The 21754-nt window shown below is 38.4% G+C and overlaps 1 protein-coding gene across 8 annotated transcripts in view; it reads left to right on the top strand.

Annotated features, from left to right (window-relative positions):
• Positions 1-21754, top strand: part of ARHGEF9 (Cdc42 guanine nucleotide exchange factor 9) — a 396118-nt gene that overhangs the window by 241095 nt on the left and 133269 nt on the right. For all 8 annotated transcript variants that reach the window (XM_070461884.1, XM_070461883.1, XM_070461885.1 and 5 more), the window contains 2 exons: positions 442-633; positions 14131-14310. In XM_070461884.1, the coding sequence (XP_070317985.1) occupies positions 442-633; positions 14131-14310 (372 nt within the window). The remainder of the gene's footprint in view (positions 1-441; positions 634-14130; positions 14311-21754) is intronic.

The raw sequence follows: 21754 nt of genomic DNA, 5'->3' as shown, positions 1-21754 counted from the left end.
TGTCCATGGGAGGAGGTGAGATCAGGGTCTTCTTATGTCACCATCTTGGATCCTTCACCTCCCAAGATTATAATTTAATCTGTATTTTTTGATCCAGCTGTGATGGCTCAATATGCTCCAGCACAAATGAGTTCTGCTTGCCATAACTCTTTTCTCCTCTGAAACCGTCTTAGCCAAGAAGTCTCAGAGATGATTTAGTCCTACTCTTCTCCATCCTCCATTTTATGGATAGGTCACTATAGGCCTAGAGAGGAATAGACTCATAGATAAGACCAACAAATCACCCTAGAGCCAGTGCTGGCATTCAGTTTAAGAGGGCTCTGTTTGAAGGTTCTGACTCTATGAATACCTGAAGATTTTAGTTTATCCTTTTTCTACTTGGCTGAAAACTTCTCAAAGAAGGAAGCTAACCCATTATTTTTCTTCTGCCTGCCTCCACAGCTATGGGTGAACCAGGAGGATGGGGTAGAGGAAGGGCCCAGTGACGTTCAGAATGGGCACCTGGACCCCAACTCAGACTGCCTCTGTCTGGGCCGGCCACTCCAAAACCGGGACCAGATGCGGGCCAACGTCATCAATGAGATCATGAGCACCGAGCGTCATTACATCAAGCACCTAAAGGACATTTGTGAGGTAGGCCCAGCTCTGATGGTCCATGTGAGGGCCCTTAGGATAAGGTAGAGGACGCTTCCATGAAAAAATAACAACCTTCCTGGGCTATACCTATGACAGTCCCAAGGTGTTAGAACAAGTAGCTGGACTGATCTAGACTCTGTTCAGTGGATGAAACTGCTCCCTTGGGATTGATTACTCTCCCTCTGTTTATTTCTCCCCTTTTTGCTATCTATCTGTTTGTCTAACTTTCATATGCATATTCATATTCCCTCTCCCTCTCTCTCTCTCTCCCTTCCTTCCTCTGTCCCCTCACTGGAATCTCTATCCCTATCCTCTTGGCTTCTGATCCAGTTGTTGCCACCCCATGTAAGGGTCGACTTCATTATAGCACACACATATCCCTGTAAGCTAGTAGTTTACAAACTTGAAGGTACACCAAAGTCCCTGTGTGAACTTATTAAATATGTCAAAGTTCTTATTTCTTGTTTTTTTATTTCTTGTGGGCTGTAGTTGCCTCACAATTTTGTGTTAGTTTCTGCTATATAACAAAGGGAACCAGCCACATGTATACATATATCTCCTTCCTCTTGGAACTCTCTCCCAACCTCCCCCCATCCTACCCATCTAGATCACCTCAGAGCACTGAGCTGAGCTCCCTGTACTGTATAGCACTTTCTCAGTAGCTATCTCTTTTACACATGATAGTGTATTGGGTTGGGCGAAAAGTTCCTTTGAGTTTTTCTGTAAGGTATAAGGGGAAAACCTGAATGCACTCTTTGGCCAGTCTAATATATAGGCCAATCCCAATCTGCCATTTTATCCCACCCCTCTCCCTGCCCCACTGCATGTCCACATGTCCTTTCTCTACATCTGTGTCTCTATTTCTGCCCTGCAAATAGGTTCATCTGTACCATTTTTCTAGATTCCACATATATACATTGATACACCATATTTGTTTTACTCTTTCTGACTTACTTCACTCTGTATGACAGACTCTAGGTTCATCCATGTCTCTACAAGAGACCCAGTTTCATTCCTTTTTGACTGATTAATAATCCATTGTGTATATACACCACATCTTCTTTTCCATTCATCTGTCTTTGGACATTTAGGCTTCTTCCATGTCCTGGCTATTGTAAACAGTGCTGCAATGAACAATCGGGTGAATGTCTTTTTGAACTGTGGTTTTCTTACGGTATATGCCCAGTATGGAATTGCCGGGTCATATGGTGGTTCTGGGGCTTCCCTGGTAGCTCAGCTGGTAAAGAATCTGCCTGCAATGCAGGAGACCCTGGTTTGATTCCTGGGTTGGGTAGTTCCCCTGGAGAAGGGATAGGCTAACCACTCCAGTATTCTTGGGCTTCCCTGGAGGCTCAGATGTTAAGGAAACCTCTTGCAATGTGGAAGACCTGGGTTTGATCTCTGGGTTGGCAAGATCCCCTGGAAGAGGGCATGGCAACCCACTCTACTATTCTTGCCTGGAGAATCCCCATGGACAGAGGAGCCTGGCAGGCTACAGTCTATGGGGTCACAAAGAGTCAGACATGACTGGGTGACTAATCACAGCACAGCATTGTAGTTCTGTTTTTAGTTTTGTAAGAAACCTCCATACTGTTCCTCTAGTGACTGTAAAATCTTTTGCACAACAAAGAAAACCATAAACAAGACAAAAAGACAACCCTCAGAATGGGAGATAATATTTTCAAATAAAGCAACTGTCAAGGGATTAACCTCCAAAGTATACAAACAGCTCATGAAACTCAATAACAAAAAAACAATGCAATCAAAAAATGGGCAGAAGACCTAAATAGGCATTTCTCCAAAGAAGATATACAGATGGCCAAGAGGCACATGAAAAGATGCTCAATATTACTAATTATTAGAGATGCAAATCAAAATCACAATGATGTATTACCTTACACTGGCAAGAATGGACATCATCAAAAAACCTACAAACAATAAATGATGGAGAGAATATAGAGAAAAGGGAACCCTCTTGCTTTGTTGGTGCGCATGTAAAGTTCTTGTTTCTGTAGTGCTGCCTAGTAGAACTTTTGTAGTGATGAACATGTTGTATATCTGCAGTCTCTATTACAGTAGCCACTGGTCAACCATTTGTGGCTTCTGAGCACTTAAGATGTGGCTAGTATGACCGAAAAATGGAATTGTAAATTTTATTTCATTTTAATTTAAATATCCACATGTAACTAATACCAATAACAACTGCATGTGGAAATATTAAGGCCAAGGACTTTGGACCTTAACTTTCTTCACCAAAACTCATTTTCTTACCCCATCCAGGAAGGTTGAAGTTTATCTTCTTCCACTTCCTCAAAGTAGTAAGGTAGGATAGAAAGAACAAGGTCTCTGTAGACATGGAGTGCTGGCTTTTACATCTTAACTTAGTCACTAATTAATCTGTGGCCTTGAAGGTGCCCTTAACTCCTGTGACCTTTGATTTTATGATTTCTCCAGTGGGTCTCATTTTCAGTTCAGTTCAGTAGCTCTGTCGTGTCCAACTATTTGCGACTCCATGGACGCCAGGCTTTCTTGTCAATCACCAACTCCTGGAGCTTGCTCAAACTCATATTCATTGAGTCAGTGATGCCATACAACCATCTCATCCTCTGTTGTCCCCTTTTCTTCCTGCCTTCAATATTTCCCAGCATCAGGGTCTTTTCCAATGAGTCAGTTCTTCACATCAAGTGGTCAAAGTATTGGGGCTTCAGCAGGCATTAAAGAGAATGAAATAATGCCATTTGCAGCAACATGGATGGAACTATTTATTGTCATACTGAATGAAGTCAGTCAGAGAAGGACAGCTATCATATGATATTATGATATGGTGGAGGCATGGGTTGACAGTGGCCTGACGCAGGGTTGGGGCACTGAATACAACAATACTGGCCTAAGCCCTTTGGAAGGAGGTTGCCATTACAACTAACATAGGTTTGCTTCAGGGAATGCAGACCCAATGCATAAAGAGAAAATTGGATTAAAGATTTACTGAGCACAACCCCGCCCATCAGACAAAACCTAAATTCCCCAGAGCCAGTCTCTCACATCAAAGAGCTTCCACAACCTCTTAGTCCTATCTGTCAGAGGTCAGACGGGATGAAAATGACAATCACAGAAAACTAAACAAATTGATCACATGGATCACGGCCTTGTCTAATTCAGTGAAACTATGAGCCATGCTATGTAGGGCCACCCAAGGCAGATGGGTCATGGTGGATACTTCTGATAAAACATGTTCCCCTGGAGAAGGGAATGACAAACCACTTCAGTATTCTTGTCTTGGCAACCCATGGTCAGTATGAAAAAGCAGAAAGTTATGATACTGAAAGATAAACTCCCCAGGTCGATAGATGCCCAATATGCTACTGGAGAATAGTGGAGAAATAGCTCAAGAAAGAAATGGAACCAAAGTTAAAACTGTGTGCAGTTGTGCATGTGAATGGTAATGGAAGTAAAGTCCGATGTTGTAAAGAACAAAAATGCTTAGGAATCAGGAATGTTAGGTCCATGAATCAAGATAAATTGGAAGTGGTCAAACAGGAGATAGCAAGAGTGAACAAACACATTTTGGGAATCAGTGAACAAAAATGGACAGGAATGGGAAAATTTAATTCAGATGACCATTATATCTACTATCCTGGGCAAGAATCCCTTAGAAGAAATGGAGTAGTCCTCACAGTCAACAAAAGAGTCCAAAATGCAGTACTTGGGTGCAATCTGAAAAAAGAATGAATGAACTCTGTTCCCTTCCAAGGAAGACCATTCAATATCACAGTAATCCAAGTCTATGTCCAACCACTAATGCTGAAGAAGTTGAAGTTGAACAGTTCTATGATGACCTACAAGACCTTCTAGAACTAACACCAAAAAAGATATCCTTTTCATCATAGGGGACTGGAATGCAAAAGTAGGAAGTCAAGAGATACCCAGAGTAACAGGCAAGTGTGGCCCTGGAGAACAAAATGAAACAGGGCAAAGGCTAACAGAGTTTTGCCAAGAGAAGGCACTGATCATAGCAAACACCCTCTTGCAACAACACAAGAGTACACTCTACATATGGGCATCACCAAATGGTCATTATTGAAATCAGATTGATTACATTATTTTTAGCCAAGGTTGGAGAAACTCTATACAGTCAGCAAAAAGACCAGGAGGTGACTATAGCTCAGATCATGAACTCATTGCAAAATTTAGATTTAAATTGAAGAAAGTAGGGAAAACCACTAGGTATGACCTAAATCAAATCCCTTATGATTATGCAGTAGAAGTAACAAGTAGATTCAAGGAATTAGGTCTGATAGACAGAGTGCCTGAAGAACTATGGATGGAAGTTCATGACATCATACAGAAGGCAGTGATCAAAACCATCCCCAAGACAAAGGAATGAACAAAGGCAAAAGTGTTGTCTGAGGGAGTCTTACAAATGGCTGAGAAAAGAATAGAAGCAAAATGCAAAGGAGAAAAGGAAGGATATATCCAGCTGAGTGCAGAGTTCCAAAGAATAGCAAGGAGAGATAAGAAAGCCTTCCTAAGTGATCAGTGCAAAGAAACAGAGGAAAACACTAGAATGGAAAGACTAGAGATCTCTTCAAGAAAACTAGAGACACCAAGGGAACATTTCATGCAAAGATGGGCACAATAAAGGACAGAAACGGTATGGACCTAACAGAAACAGAAGATATTAAGAAGAGGTGGCAAGAATACACAGAGGAACTATAGAAAAAAGATTTAATTAACCAGATAACCACAATAGTGTGATTACTCACCTAGAGCCAGATATCCTGGAGTATGAAGTCAAGTGGGCCTTAGCAAGCATCACTACGAACAAAGCTAGTGGAGGTGATGGAATTGCAGCTGAGCTATTTCAAATTCTAAAAGATAATGCTGTGAAAGTGCTGCATTCAATATACCAACAAATTTGAAAAACTCAGCAGTAGCCACAGGACTGGAAGAGGTCAGTTTTCATTCCAATCCCAAAGAAAGGAAATGCCAAAGAATGTTCAAACTACCATACAATTGCACTCATCTCACATGCTAGCAAAGTAATGCTCAAAATTCCCCAAGCTATGCTTCAACAGTAGGTGAACTGACAACTTTCAGATGTTCAAGCTGGATTTAGAAAAGGCAGAGGAACCAGAGATCAAATTGCCAACATCTGTTGGATCATCAGAAAAGCAAGAGAGTTCCAGAAAAATATCTACATGTGCTTTATTGACTACACCAAAGCCTTTGACTGTGTGGATCACAACAATCTGTGGAAAATTCTTAAAGAAATGGAAATACCAAACCACCTTACCTGCCTCCTGAGAAATTTGTATGCAGGTCAAGAAGCAACAGTTAGAACAGGACATGGAACAATGGACTGGTTCCAAATTGGGAAAGGAGTATGTCAAGGCTGTATATTGTCACCCTGGTTATTCAACTTATATGCAGAGTACATTATGTGAACTGCTAGGCTGGATGAAGCACAAGCTGGAATCAAGATTGCCAGGGGAAATATCAATAACCTCAGATATGCAAATGACACCACCCTTATGGCAGAAAGTGAAGAGGAACTAAAGAGCCTCTTGATGAAAGTGAAAGAGAAGAGTGAAAAAGCTGGCTTCATTTTACCAATCTCTTAAGTTCATTGAGGAAATTAAGTAAACCTAGTATTGTAAGTATTTGGGAAAATATGGTTTTTCTTTCCTTCTTTCCCTTTTCTTCTATTTACCTATCCATCCATGTCTCTCTTTTATCTTTTTCTCTTCCTCCTGTCTTCTTATAAATGGTTAATTTTTTAAAATTACCCTCTTTAATGTGTTAGGTAACATTGGGCATCAAACCACTGATATATCATTCATTCAGCAACAATTTAGTGGAGCTCTGCTCTTTGCCTGGCCTTGGACATATCTCCTACCCTCAAATTGTCCTGCCCTTGACCAACAGCATATGAATCACCTTGAGCTTTTCAGAAATTCAGAATCTTTAACTCCATTCCAGACCTGAGTTCAAATCTGCATTTTAACTAGGTTAACATTTAGCTTACAATGCATATTAAAGTGTGTGGAGCACTGCTATAAAATGGTAATTATCTTAAACTATTTACAATAGCCTGGATATGGAAGCTTCATAAATGTCCATCATCAAGAGGAATGGATTAATAATTTTGTGGTACGTATATACAATGGAATATTAATAAACCACAAAAGTAACAAAATAATGCTATTTGTAGCAACATGAATGGATATAGAGATTGTCATACTGAGTGATGTAAGTTAAAGAGAAAGACAAATGTATGATATTGCTTATATGTGGAATCCTAAAAAAGGCCATAAATGAACTTATCTATAGAACAGACAGTTACAGACATAGAAAAGAAACTTATGGTTATTGAGGGGTAAGGAGGGGAGGGATAAGTTGGAAGACTGGGATTGACCTCTGCACACTACTATATACAAAATAGATAGCTAATAAAGACCTACTGTATAGCGTAGGGAACTCTACTCAATACTCTGTCAAAGCCTATATGCTGCTGCTGCTGCTGCTAAGTTGCTTCAGTCGTGTCCAACTCTGTGAGACCCCATAGACGGCAGCCCACCAGGCTCTGCCATCCCTGGGATTCTCCAGGCAAGAACACTGGAGTGGGTTGTCATTTCCTTCTCCAATGCATGAAAGTGAAAAATGAAAGTGAAGTCGCTCAGTCGTGTCAGACTCCTAGCGACCCCATGGACTGCAGCCCATCAGGCTTCTCCATCCATGGGATTTTCCAGGCAAGAGCACCGAAGTGGGTTGCCATTGCCTTCTCCGAAAGGCCTATATAGGTGAAAGTGAAGTGAAGTGAAGTCACTTAGTCATGTCTGACTCTTTGCGACCCCGTGGACTGTAGCCTACTAGGCTCCTCTGTCTGCGGGATTTTCAAGGCAAGAATGCTGGAGTGGGCTACCATTTCATTCTCCAGGGGATCTTCCCGACCTAGGGATTGAACCCAGGTCTCCTGCATTGTAGACAGATGCTTTACCCTCTGAGCCACCAGAGAAATGTTCGACCTATATAGGAAAATAATCCAAACAATGAGTCAGTGTATGTTTATGTATAATAGTCACCTTGCTGTACACCTGAAAATAGCACAACATTGTAAATCAAGTATACCCCAATACAATTTTTTTAAAATGATAGCTGTCTTATAATCTCTAATACAAGTTAGTACATTCTGTTCTTTACCAAGCAACCAAGGGATAATGTCAATATCTAAGTCAGTTTATATCATTCCTCTGCTCAAAACTTTCCAGTGGCACACCTTTTCCTCCTGAGTAGAAGACAAAGACAAAGTTCTCATTATTACTTACAAACCTGTGTGATCAACGTTTCCATACTTCTGTGACTTCATCTCTTGTTCCTTTCCCACATGCTTTCACTGCTTTAGCCACGATGGCCTACTGTTGTTCCTTAATAAGGCCTCATATGCTCTCCACTCAGCCTTTCCACTGGCTTTCCCTTCCGCCTAAAGTAGTCCTACCTCAGTTAAGTTCAGTTCAGTCGCTCAATTATGTCCCACTCTTTGCAACCCCATAGACTGCAGCACTCCAGGCTTCTCTGTCCATCACCAACTCCTGGAGCTTGCTCAGACTCGTCCATTGAGTCAGTGATGCCATCCAACTGTCTCATCCTCCATTGTCTCATTCTCCTCCTGCTTTCAATGTTTTCCAGTATCATGGCCTTTACCAATGAGTCAGTTCTTCACATCAGGTGGCCACAGTATTGAGACTTCAGCTTCAGCACCACTCCTTCCAATGAATATTCAGGACTGATTTCCTTTAGGATTGACTGGTTGGATATCCTTGCAGTCCAAGGGACTGTCAAGAGTCTTCTCCAACACCACAGTTCAAAACCATCAGTTCTTCATTTCTCAGCTTTCTTTCTTTCTTTTTTTTTTTTTTTTTCATTTCTCAGCTTTCTTTATGGTCCAACTCCCACATCCATACATGATTACTGGAAAAACCATAGCTTTGACTAGATGGACCTTTGTCGGCAAAGTAATGTCTGCTTTTTAATATGCTCTCTAGGTTTGTCACAGCTTTTCTTTCAAGGAGCAAGCGTCTTTTAATTTCATGGCTGCAGTCAGCATCTGCAGTGATTTTGGAACCCAAGAAAATAAAGTTGTTTCTCCATCCATTTCCCATTCTCCCCTACTATGAAGTAAATTCCATGAGGGACAGTTTTCTTCATTTATTTACTGATACATACTCAGCACCTGGCACAGTGGTTGGCAGATGGTAGATGCTCAATAAGTATTTTTGAAAGTCAGATTTAATTACAAGTGTGCATGTGTATGTACTGCTTTGGCAAAGTACATTCACATCTTGACATTTCATTTTCATACAGGAAATAGGGTATTATTGTCATAACTATTTTTGAGATCAGCAGACTGAATCCCTAAGAGACAAAATTACTTTCCTAGAGTTCTCAGGCACTGGCCCAATAGGAATCTGTTAAGTCTTAGATGGATTTTATTCTCAACTCTCAAATATCTTGGCTTCTTTTCCCAAATTTCTTGGGCATGGGCTCAGGACAGCAATGCAAGAATTTATCTTTCCAAAAGATGGAGTGTCATTCCCTGCTTTGAGAAATTTCCCAGTCCAACTAACCTAACAAAGTTTTTGTTGGTGATTTTTGAGTTCCATATCTCTTAATTATTCTTGATGCTGAAGCTAATGGTTTAAATGGGAAATATCTCTTTGTCCCACCCTGCAACCACAGATGTCAAAGGAAAATTTAGCTAGAACAAAAGAAGGGTAGAGAAACCTGTGTGCAGCTGGGTCAGAAGACAATATTTTAGCTCAGGGTTGTGTCACCTCTAGACTAAAAGCTATGAGGAACAATATGATTTATAAGAAAGAATACCAAAATCAGAGTTGGGATTCCTAAGTTCAGGTCCCACCTTAGTCACTAACTGACTGAGGAACCTCAGGTGAATCTTTTCCATCCTGGATCTTGTTCCCTAATTCTAAATTAGCAGATTGGAAGAATTGCTCTTTAAGTGCTATATGGATATTACTTTCTCTGATTCTGTGAGATCTTTAGTATGCTAAAGAATACTGTGATAGTAAGCCATGTTTTCTGCCATTTTCTCACTGATACTGATGGAAGCATGTCTTACTCATGCACAAATGTGTTAGCATGGTATAATCTACTCTTTCTGTAGGTTAAGGGAGATCTATAAATATTGTATTCAGTATAGAAAAAAGTCACTATCAGAAAATATTCATTTTTGTATTTATTTATTCATTTATTAATTACTCCTGGAAACATGAAGTGTCTCACCAACATTTAAGTTACACTACTCTCATTTTACAAATGTGGAAGTAAGAAATATAGTTATTTTTATCAAAGTTATTCAATGAAGCCAGTAAAAGAAAGTATATTTTTTAATGAGTTCTCTGAAAAGATGACATTCTTCTTTCTAAATCCAAACAGTGATATAAAAGAGAATTGGCTTAGTTCTAGCCTATCTTGACCAATGGTTTATGGTATTTACTCTTGTCTTATAAATCATATTATGATCAGGGAAACTGAGACACAGGTCAAACAAAGTTAAATACTCTCTGAGTAAGACAATCTCAGTCAACTGATACCTGTGAAATAAATTCTGTCCTCAAATTCCTCCAGAAAAGCTGGACTAGTTTTCCTTGGTCATTTGTATTAGTGTCTGATACACCATCAAGGAATTCTTCCTAGACCTGATAGAGTTTATCATACTATAGCTTCAAGACATTTACATTTGATATGTTTAATCCTGAAGTTTTCAAACTTACTGACTTTTCCTTTCTGTGAATTGCCTATCCTGATTTATTCCCAACTGTCTTTATATCTTGGTGTGTATGTAGAAAATAACACATTGTAATAAACAATAATATTTGTATAGTATACTAAACTAAAAGGGTGAGGCAGCTCATTGGCCTGTAGTGACCAGCCCAGGGTTTTCTGGCTGCTCTAGGCCCTACCTATCCATACCACCTGGACACTCAAGGCCCTGTTCCTGTCCTTTGCCCATTTTCCTGTAGTTTCTCTTTTTTTATTTTTGCTGCTTTATAGGAGTTCCTGGTATATTCCAGATATTAATCCCTTGGCAGTTTTCCAAGTTGCAAATATCTTCTTCCTGTCATCCTCTTATTTTTTAATGGTTTCATTTAATCTGAAAAAAGACTTCATGGACAAAAAAAGTGAAAGAAGAAAAGTTCTAGAGATACAGGCTGTGAACAGGGCAACCATGGTTATTGTTTCCTAATTGTATTGAAATTATCTTCAAGACATATATCAAGTCTCTTGTCAGGCTTCCAGGCAAAACAGTGTATGATATCTGTAGAGAGTCGGAGCTGAATGAGGCCCTGGAAATCTTTTCTGATATATACATTTTATAGATGGAGTCACTGAGGTCCAGGTTTGCACAGGCCTTTCCCTAAGTGTTTTTTAAAACCATAGTTGATCCAGAGGTTCTTTGATTCATCTTATTTCCCTCAAGTCTTTGGAATCTTCTCTGGAGATCATGATTTTGATTTGTATCTCATACAAGGCACTGATTCTAGCTCAGTGTATTAGATTTAGACTTTTAGATCAACCTTGAGGGTTTAGAAACAGTAAAATTAATAGTCTACCTTCTTTGCCTATTACCATGGCAATATCTGGGCTAATTCATGCTGATTGTTATTGATTTGATAACTCCCACAGTACTGCCTTCACATTCATGCTCACTTTACTCCTAGGAGAGGTGAGGCTCTCAGAAACTTTTGTTTCAGTTAGTTCACACCTACTACCATACAATCTTATTCTCTGTTACCATTCAGATGGAGCTAGAAGGTGTTCAAAGCATGCTTTACAGTAAGATCCATAGACCCCTTCTGCTCCCTTTGCCCTGTGAAAGGCCTTCAGAGGTCCTCTGCAACTTCTCTTCTTTAGGACAAACAACCCTGACATTCCACCATTCTTCATGGTGTTGCTTTTCAGGCCCCTCTCTGCCCTGTCTATTTCCCTCTGGCTCTGTATCCTTTTCTTCATGTTTCTCTGAAAACAGGGCTCAGAATTAAATGATGCTTCCCTGCAGTAGTGTGATTGCCTTTCCATTACTTCTCTCATTCCACCTTCTCAGTCTGTTTCCCTCTTATCCCTAACTTAAAATGGCATTAGTTTGTTGTTGTTTTTTTAGTAATATTCTACTACCAACTCATCTTAAACTTATATGTTCTTAAAAATGAGTGGATGAGAAGAAACAAAGATTGACTGACCCTTAATCTAAGCCCTGTTCATTATTTTTGTGGGAAATTTGATAAAGTCACTAAGTTAGCCAAAGAAGGGAGTGAAAAATAAAATCAAGACTTCAGAGAACTAGTCAACTCTCCTGGCCTTTCTCCCCTCAGAAGCCTAGGCAGTTGGGTGAAATAGGAGCTAAGGATGACATTTAAGGGTTCTCTGGCTACTCCCATATCCTTATGTCCTTTTTAAAATTTCCTTCATAAGGACATGTGTATGCTAAGTTGCTTCAGTCATGTCCAACTCTTTGTGACCCTATGGACTATAGCCCATCAAGCTCCTCTCTCCATGGGATTCTCCAGGCAAGAATACTGGAGTGGGTTGCCATGCCCTCCTCCAGGAGATCTTCCCAACTCAGGGATTGAACCCACGTCTCTTATGTCTCCTGCATTGATAGACAGGTTCTTTACCTCTAGAGTCACCTGGGAAGCCCAGTAAGAGCAGTTTCTATTATTTGTAATCCCTTCAGTAAGTCGTGTGTCTTAAACACTAAGGCTGGAGAATTTAAGAAGACATTGGATCCTCCTCCTTTTCCTTGATAATATTGTGTTCAAGGCAATCTTCTCAAGGCTGTATTTTCTTTATATTCTCTGGCAAAGACTTTTTCTTATTTTTAATCATAAAGACAGTGATACCATTTTGTATTCTACTTCTTAACTTTATACCATAAACACATCTCATGTTACAAGATAGTCTTTCTGACTTTAATGGCTGTGTGATATTCCATTAAGCTAAATACACCATAATATATTTATTTATATCTAGCATTAGCTTTAAAGAAAAACAGTTGACAGTACACTCTAGGGCCCTACCATCCTATGGGTAGTTACTTTTCTCCTAATATATAACTTTATATTCCCTTGTTACAGCACATTCCCTTTCTATATAATGTAATATATACATTACATACAGTTTTTGAGGGAAGCAGAATTTGGGAACCTACTTTAGTAAAGAGAGTAAAGCTAAAAGGATATTCTGGGGGTAGAGAGTGTCTTCCTCTTAGTCAGGGAATTGGATATAAATGAATGTAGGACATCTTGAGCATAGTAGTCAGGGAGGGCATAAGCCATTAATTAAATAAATGTCAACACAGGCACAAACTATTAATTTGCAAATTGTTAGAAGACACTTACTCATTAATGGCTGAATTGGAGGGTAAGAAGATAAAAGAGAAGTGAGATTTTGGTAGGAGTTGGTAAAGGGCATTGAACCCAGGGATGAGAATCTTCCTGGAGTAGCCCAGATGCCTTCATTGTAAATTGTGTTAGAGGAAACAAAATGGAGTTAGACAGGGCCAGAAGTGATAAGTCATTCACCATAATGCTCCTCATTAGGGGCTAAACAGGTGTTATGAAAATCACATTTAGCTTTTAGATGAAAGCAAGGGGGCATAATTTATTCTCACCAGTAACATTTTTACGTGCTAATGATTTCTAATGAAGACCCTTACTATTAGTTAAAAATGTACACTGGGTGGTTCAGAACGGAAAACTGTATTTGTTTGTTTCCTTTGCCCTGACTTAAAATGTGTTCTGAGTCTGATTGTGTTATCTCAGTTCTCTTGTCAGACTAATAATTTCTTTTATTGATTCCTTTTTCATCAGTGGTTAGCTGTATTAATTCATCCATTTATTCACAAATGTGTCCTGAACACTTATCCTGTTGAAAACACCATGCCTGGAAGGACACCTGTGGGCTTGCACACTAAGTTCATCCAAACAATCTCTCCTGGCCAGCTACCTCAGATGACTATGACATTCACTTTAAGAATAGTTTGGTTTTGTCTGTTCCTTTTTGGGGAGTTTTCCTACCAGAGTTTTTGGACTGGTCCTACAAGAAGTAGAACATTAGAGTTGTGAATCAATTCAGCTAACCCAATAGCTACTAAAGCAAGTGAAATTATTTGTGCTTAACCAGATTCTGAGAAAGAGTCCTATCACTTTTGGGGGTCCTTGTCATAGAGAATGGTGGGCAAAGCTCTATGCTCTGGAGTCTTTGCTCTCTGGAGACCTTTGCCTAAGATCCAGCTTTCCTAATTATTCACTGATCAAGTGACTTCCTTCTCTAAACCCCAATTTTCTTGTATGAAAAATGGAAATGATTATTTCCTGTTTACATCATGGGACTGAAATAAGGCTCCCAAATGCTTAAGAAGTAAAACCCTCAAGAAATGAAGGGCATCCTCATCCTGGACTTTTACTTTGTCTGCAGGGCTACCTGAAGCAATGCCGGAAGAGAAGAGACATGTTCAGTGATGAGCAACTGAAGGTGATCTTTGGGAACATTGAAGACATCTACAGGTTTCAGATGGGCTTTGTAAGAGACCTGGAAAAACAGTACAACAATGATGACCCCCATCTCAGCGAGATAGGACCCTGCTTCCTGGAGCACGTAAGCATCTTCCCCTTTGGGGAGGGTTTTGAGAGACGTTTGGAATCCATGCAAGGGGTCTCTGAGCTATCTGGTTCTGCTCAGCTGCTTTGTCCAACAGTAGTGGATGGATTCCTCTCTGACCTTGATGTTCACCCCCTTGCTATAGTATGAGAACTTGGAAATATACGATGACTTGGCCAAGTACTCATTTTCTTTACTGTTCCCCTCACTTTTTCCTTTCCTTCCAGATAGTTGCCAGTAGGATTTTTCTTCAGCTTCTCTTTTCTGTTCCTATTGGGCTCAGTTTCCATGGGACCCAACATTTTGGGAGGGACTCAACATATTCACATATTCCAGGAGTCTGAGAAATAGGAAAGACTATGGTCACCATGAAGGTGGACCCCTGCAAGGCATTTAGGGGAAAACACTATGGTAGGGGAAATGACTTGTGTTGGAAAAGGGGCCGCATGACTTAAGAGAAAGGAGCACTAGAAACAGGGAAGTGAGGATGCAAGCCATAAATATAATGACTGTCTCGGTAACTGGGTAAGTTCCTTACCTTCTTTGGGTTTCTTCACATGGATTTAAGAAGGTTTCACTTTATACTTCTATGGTTCTCTAATATCCTTTGGGTCTTATTCACAGGTAACCTAGTTTTGACAACTTTTCTCCCCCTTTTTATAAAGTATTTATTTTTATAAAGATAACACATTCATGTGGTATAAAATTCAAATGACACATGGAAATATGCAGCTGAAAGTAAGTCTTCTTACAAGTTTTCCTACTTTGACTGTTGGAATTTATGTTGAGGGGATAGCCCTCAGGCAACCCCTATGTTCAGTGATTTGCGGGAAATCCCAGGACTCAGCATATAGTCATACTCATGGCTGTGATTTAATACAACTAAAGGATACAAAGCAACATCACCAAAAGGAAAAGGTATAAGGGAAAAAGTCTGAAGGAAACCAGGTATAAATTTTCAGAGTCCTCTCGCAGTGGAGTTACACAGGGTGTAATTAATTCCCTTTACAATGAGTTGTGACAGCGCATGTGAAATGTTGTCCACTAGGGAAAATTATTAAGGACTCAGTGCCCAAGGTGTCTCTGGGAGTCTGGTCATGTAGGCACTCTCTGCCTAGTGTGTACCAAAATTCCAGACTCATAGAAGGAAAGCAGGTGTTCAGCATAAACCACAATGTTCATACAAATAGTTTAGGCACAGTGAGCCATTCTTGTCAGGGAATGGTGAAAACCCTCTTGAGATCCAAATTCCGAGATGCCAGCCAAGGGCTAACCTTTCAAGTAGGCCTTTTTAGGGATAGCAGTCTCAGACCTGATATGTTAAGTCCTTTTTTTTTTTTTAAACAACTTTAAACTGATTTAGTCATTCCATAAAACACCTGAGTAGTATTTATCAAGTTCAGCATGTTTATGACTTACTGGTTTTATTTGTGAGAATATATCCCAGAGAAATTCTCAGAGGTCCATGAGAAAGGGAACATTTACAAGGCTGTTGATAGCATGGCAGTGTTGTGTGTCATTGAGTGGTTAGATGCAGCTTAGGTATTTATCACCAGGACATGGATGTGAAACATATGGGGGATGCTTACTCTGGGTTAATATCTAGTAAGAAATAACAAGACTATATGTGTGTACCCAATAGCAATGTGTGTGAATGTCATAAATATAATATTGAGTTAGGGAAGTAGAATGTGGAATAGTGACTCCCAATTAGAGTCTACCCTGTGCCTTGTAGAGTGCTTAACAGCATACCTATTAAGCATTTTCTATCTACTGGAGGTCAGTAGCAACCCCTCCAGTTGTGACAACCAAAAATGTCTCCAGATGTTGGCAAATGAACCACTAATCTACTGAAATGATCTTATGCTTTTACCCTGTAATCTGTTAACAAGGTGATTTAGATTAAATAATTTTCATATCTTAAATGAGCATTGCATTGCTGGGATAGATGCTAGCTCATCATGGTATATTATCCTTCTTTAATAATGCTGCAGTTCATGGGATTGCAGTCCATAATACTGATGCAGTTCATTTAATGCTGCAGTCCATGGGGTGGCAAAGAGTCGGACATGACTGAGAGACTGAACTGAACTGAACTGAACTGATCCTTCTTTATGTGTTAATTCACGTTTTAAAAAGTATTAGATTGTTTACCCTTTTCAAATTCAGTTCTAAGGTTTCTTTTTTTTAGGATTTCATTTTTTATCATCTTTGTTTAGGTATAATTTACAAGCAGTAAGATTCAGCAAATGTTTAATTCAATGGGCTTTAAGAAACGCATGTAGTTGTGTAACTACCACCATAATCAAGATTATGGAACATTTCTATCATTTCATCAAGTTCTAATGTTTTTCCTTTGTTATCAAACTTTGCTCCCACTCTGGCTCTTGGCAAACACTGATCTGCTTTCTGTTACCATAATTTTGCTTTTTCTAGCATGTCATGTAAATGGAACCATACCATAATGATATTTTATGTTGAATTTCTTTAACTTAATTTCTTTGATATCCATCCATATTCTTGCATGTATTAGTAATTTTTTTTTATTGTTTAGTGATATTCTATTGTGTGGATATACCACTCATTCACTAGTTCATTCCAGGACATCTGGGTTGTTTACTAGGTTACTTCCATGTTTGGAATTACTGGGTTGCATTGTAGATACTTATTTAATTTTATAAGATACTGCCAAACTGTTTTTCAAAGTTGCTATATCATTTTGCATTCTCACTCTAATCCAAAAGAGTTGTAGTTTTTCCACATGGTTGTCAGCACTTGGTATTATCAGTATTTTTAATTTTAGCCATTCTAATATATATGTAGTGGCATTTTATTGTAGTTTATTTTTTCATTTGCTAATGATATTGAGCATTTTTAAATGTGCTTATTTGCCATCTGTATAAAATCTCTGATGAAGCGTTCTTGTCTTTTGGCCTTGTTTACTAAGTGGGTTGTCTGTTTTCATATTATTTAGTTTTAAGAGTTATTTCTGTTTTCTGTTTGCAAGTCCTTGGTCATATATGTGATTTTCAAAGGTTTTCTCAGTCTGTGGCTTAGTCTTTCATTTTCTCTGCATTGTCTTTGAAAAGGCATAAAACTTTATTTTTGTCAATTCAATTAATTTTTCATGGTTCATGTTTTCTGCTTCTTATTTAAGAGATCTTTGCCTAATACAAAGTCATGAAGTTTTTATCCTGTTTTCTTATAGATATTATGTAGCTTTAATTTTTTTTTGTAGCTTTAATATTTATATTTAGGCCTATGATAATTTTTTAGGTAACTTTTTATGTACGATGTGAAGAAAGGATCAAGGTAAACTTGTTAATTTGTTTCCATATTGATATTCAGCCATTCCAGCACCTTTGTTGAAAAAACTTGTTAATTTCCTCATTGAATTACCTGGGCACCTTTGTCAAAATTCAGTTGATCATATATGTGTAGTTCTATCTTTAAGAAAACTATTCTGTTCCAGTGATCTATGTGGCCATTTATATAGTAATACCACACTATGTTTTCTTATTGTTTAAGTTGAGATGTAATTCTCATATAGCATTATATCAGTTTCAGATGTACAGAATAATAATTTAATACTTGTATATGTTATGAAATTGTTGCCACAATAAATCTAGTTAACATCCATCACCATACATAGCTAAAATTTTTTTCTCACATCATCTTGAATAATCTAGCTTCATAGCAAGTCTTGAAAGCAGGTAAACTCCTTCGTATTCACTTTTTTTCCAAAATAATTTTATTTTAGATGATTTTTTAATTTATTTTTTATTGAAGGATAATTAGTACAGAATTTTAATGTTTTCTGTCAAACCTCAACATGAATCAGCCATAGGTATACATTATCCCCTCCTTTTTGAACCTCCCCCCCAATCTCCCTCCCCAACCCACCCATCTAGGTGTTTCTATATACACTTATCTTATCACAATAAGAATTTTTTTCTCTTTATTGTATCTATATGAGATGAGGGAAGTTAAATAAACATTGTGATTATCATTTCACAATATATATAAAGCAAATCATCTTGTTGTACACCTTAAATTTATACAGTGATGTATATCAGTTATTTTGGGATAAAACTGGGGGGGGGTGAGAAGCAGCTTGCTTGGTTCTACCAAAAAGCAAGAAACACACCAACCAAAAAGAACTCTTCTAGCAATTTAATTAGGATTACATTAAATCTCCCAGCATTGTTTATAGTTTTCATTTGTATAGGTCTTGATCTTATTTTTAAAAATTGATTTCCAAGTAGTTAATTTTTGCTACTTTATAAATTGCATTTTTGTCTCAATCTCCTATAGTTTGTTATGGTGATATAGAAGTACAATTGATTTTTTATACAGCTGTCCCCCAGTATTGCAGGGGATTGGTTCCAGGACACCCTGCAGATAACAAAATCCATAGACGCCTAAGTCCCATATACAAAAGGTATAATATATACTCCCATATACTTTAAATCTCTCTAGTTTATTTATGATACTATTAACAATATAAATACTATATGCTGCTGCTGCTGCTAAGTCACTTCAGTTGTGTCTGACTCTGTGTGACCCAGACGACAGCCCACCAGGCTCCGCCATCCCTGGGATTCTGCAGCCAAGAACACTGGAGTGGGTTGCATTTCCTTCTCCAATGGATAAAAGTGGAAGTGAAGTCACTCAGTTGTGTCCGACTCTTCCTGACCCCATGGACTGCAGCCTACCAGGCTCCTCTGTCCACGGGGTTTTCCAGGCAAGAGTACTGGAATGGGTAGCCATTGCCTTCTCCAAAATACTATATAAATGGCTGTAAATACAATGCAAATGCTATTTAAATAGTTACTGGCATGCAGAAAATTAAACTTTTGCTTTTGGAACTTTCTGGAACTTTTTTCTGAATATTTTCCATCTGCAGTTGGTTGAATCCACAGATTCAGAACCTGCCACTATGGAGGGCCAACTGTATTGATAAATCCTGACTTGTTACTGAATTCATTAATTGGGTTGAGGGTTTTTTTTTTTTTTGTAGATTTCTTAGAATTTTATACATACACAATCACATGATTTCTATTTAAAGACAGCAGTTTTATTTCTTTTTCTTAAATCTGTGTACCCCCTATTTTCTTTTCTTATCTTATTGGACTAGCTAGGATCTGTAGTATAGTGTTAGTGATAAGAGCAGGCATCTTTTTACTTATACCTGATTTTTAGGGGCAAAGATTCAATATTTTACCATTGAGAATGATATTAGCTTTAAAGTTTCTCATGGTCACCCTTTATCACATGGGAAAGCTCTTTTCTAATCCTGGTTTGCTGAGGACTTCTAGTGTAAATGTAGTAAATGTATTTTATCAAATGCTTATTGACATAATATGGATTTTCTCCTTTAATTTTTTATCATGATGAATTGGATTGAAATAAGTCCCTCCTAATCATGGTGTGTTATCCTTTCAGCGTACTATTTTCCCCGATTTTTAAAAGTAGGTTGTTTGACTTTTTATTATTAAGTTATAGTATTTTTTATACAGTGGATGCAAGTTCTTTATCAGATATGCATTTTCTGGCTTCTTTTGATCTGTATGGCTTGCCTATTTATTTTTTAATAATAATTTTAAGCCCATGTATAAAAACTCTTTATCAGTTATATTTTTATTTCTCTTAGGTTTTACTCATTTATTATGTTCTTGTACACCAGGTTTTTTTTGAATGAGTACTGAACAGTGGATACAAAAAATTGTAGAGGTTTTTGTAACACTTAGAAATAATGTCAAGCTTACAGAAAAGTTTAAAAAAATAAGAACAATCCACACACAGTAATGAAGACCCAGAACAGCCAAAAATAAATAAATAAATAAAATTATATTAAAAAATAGGAACACTACAAAGGGTACCCATACAAGCATACCTCAGATATGTCAGTTTGTTTTCATACCACCACAATAAAGTGAGCCACAAATTTTTTTTTTTTGGTTTCCCAGTGCATGTAAAAGTTGTGTTTACTTTATACTATTGTCTATTAAGTGTGTAAGAGCATTATGTCTAAAAACCAATATATGCCTTACTTAAAAACACTTTATTGATAAAACATCCTATTATCTGAGCCTTCAGCAAGTCATAATCCTTTGCTGGTGGAGAGTCTTACCTCAATTTGTTGATAGCTGCTGACTGATCAAGGTGTTCATTGCTGAAGGCTGGGGTAGCTGTGGCAATTTCTTAAATTAAAACAATGAGTTTTGCTGCATCAGTTGACTCTTCCTTTCATGAATAAGTTCTCTGTAGCAAGCAATGGTGATTGACAGTACTTTACTCATGATAGAATTTCTTTGAAAATGGAAATTCTCTCAAACCCTGCCACTGTTTTAGCAACTGAGCTTATGTAATATTCTAAATCCTTTGTTGTCATTTCAACTGTCTTCACAGCTTCTTCATAAGGAGTAGATTCCATCTTCAGAAACAACTTTATTTGCTCATCAATAAGAAGCAACACTTCATCCATTAAAGTTTTATCATGAGATTGCAGCAATTCAGTCACATCCTCAGCCTCCACTCCTAATTCTAGTTGTCTTGCTATTTCTACCACATCTGAAATTACTTCCTCCACTGAAGTCTTAAAATTTTCAGTTATCCATGAGTGTTGGAATTAACTTCTTCCAAGATCCTATTAACACTGATTATTTTGACCTCTTCCCATAAACCACAAATGTTCTTAAAGGCATGTAGAATGTGAATCTTTTCCAGGTTTTCAATTTTCTTTGTCTAGATCCATCAGAGGAATCTATGTCAGCTATAGCCTTAAAGATTTTATTTCTTAATGCTAAGACTTAAACACCAAAATTATTCCTTGATCTAGGGCCTGTATTATTGTTGTTGTTTTTGCTGTTCAGTCACTAAGTTGTGTTAACTTTTTGTGACCCCAGGGACTGTAGCACACCAGGCTTCCTTGTTCCTTACTGTCTCCTGGGGTTTGCCAAGTTCATGTGCATTGACTCAGTGATGCCATCCAACCATCTCAACCTCTGTTGCCATCTTCTCTTCCTGCTTTCAATCTTTCCCAGCATCAGGGTCTTTTCTGATGAATCAGATTTTCACATCAGGTGGCCAGTGTATTGGAGCTTCAGCTTAACCATCAGTCCTCCTACTGAATATTCAGAGTTTATTTCCTTTAGGATTGACTGGTTTGAACTCCTTGCTGTCCAAAGGACTCTCAAGAGTCTTCTCCATCAACACAATTAGAAAGCATTAATTCTTTGGTTTTATGACGTCCCTGGTGGCTCAGACAGTAAAGCATCTGCCTACAATGCGGGAGACCCGGGCTCAATCCCTGGGTTGGAAAGATCCCCTGGAGAAGGAAATGGCAACCCACTCCAGTATTCCTGCCTGGAAAATCCCACGGAAGGAGGAACCTGGTAGGCTACAGTCCATGGGGTCGCAAAGAGTCAGACACGACTGA

This window comes from Odocoileus virginianus, chromosome X, assembly GCF_023699985.2.
Source record: "Odocoileus virginianus isolate 20LAN1187 ecotype Illinois chromosome X, Ovbor_1.2, whole genome shotgun sequence".
NCBI lineage: Eukaryota > Metazoa > Chordata > Mammalia > Artiodactyla > Cervidae > Odocoileus > Odocoileus virginianus.
Note: the sequence above shows the minus strand (reverse complement) of the source record. Positions and strands in the feature narration are given on the sequence as shown.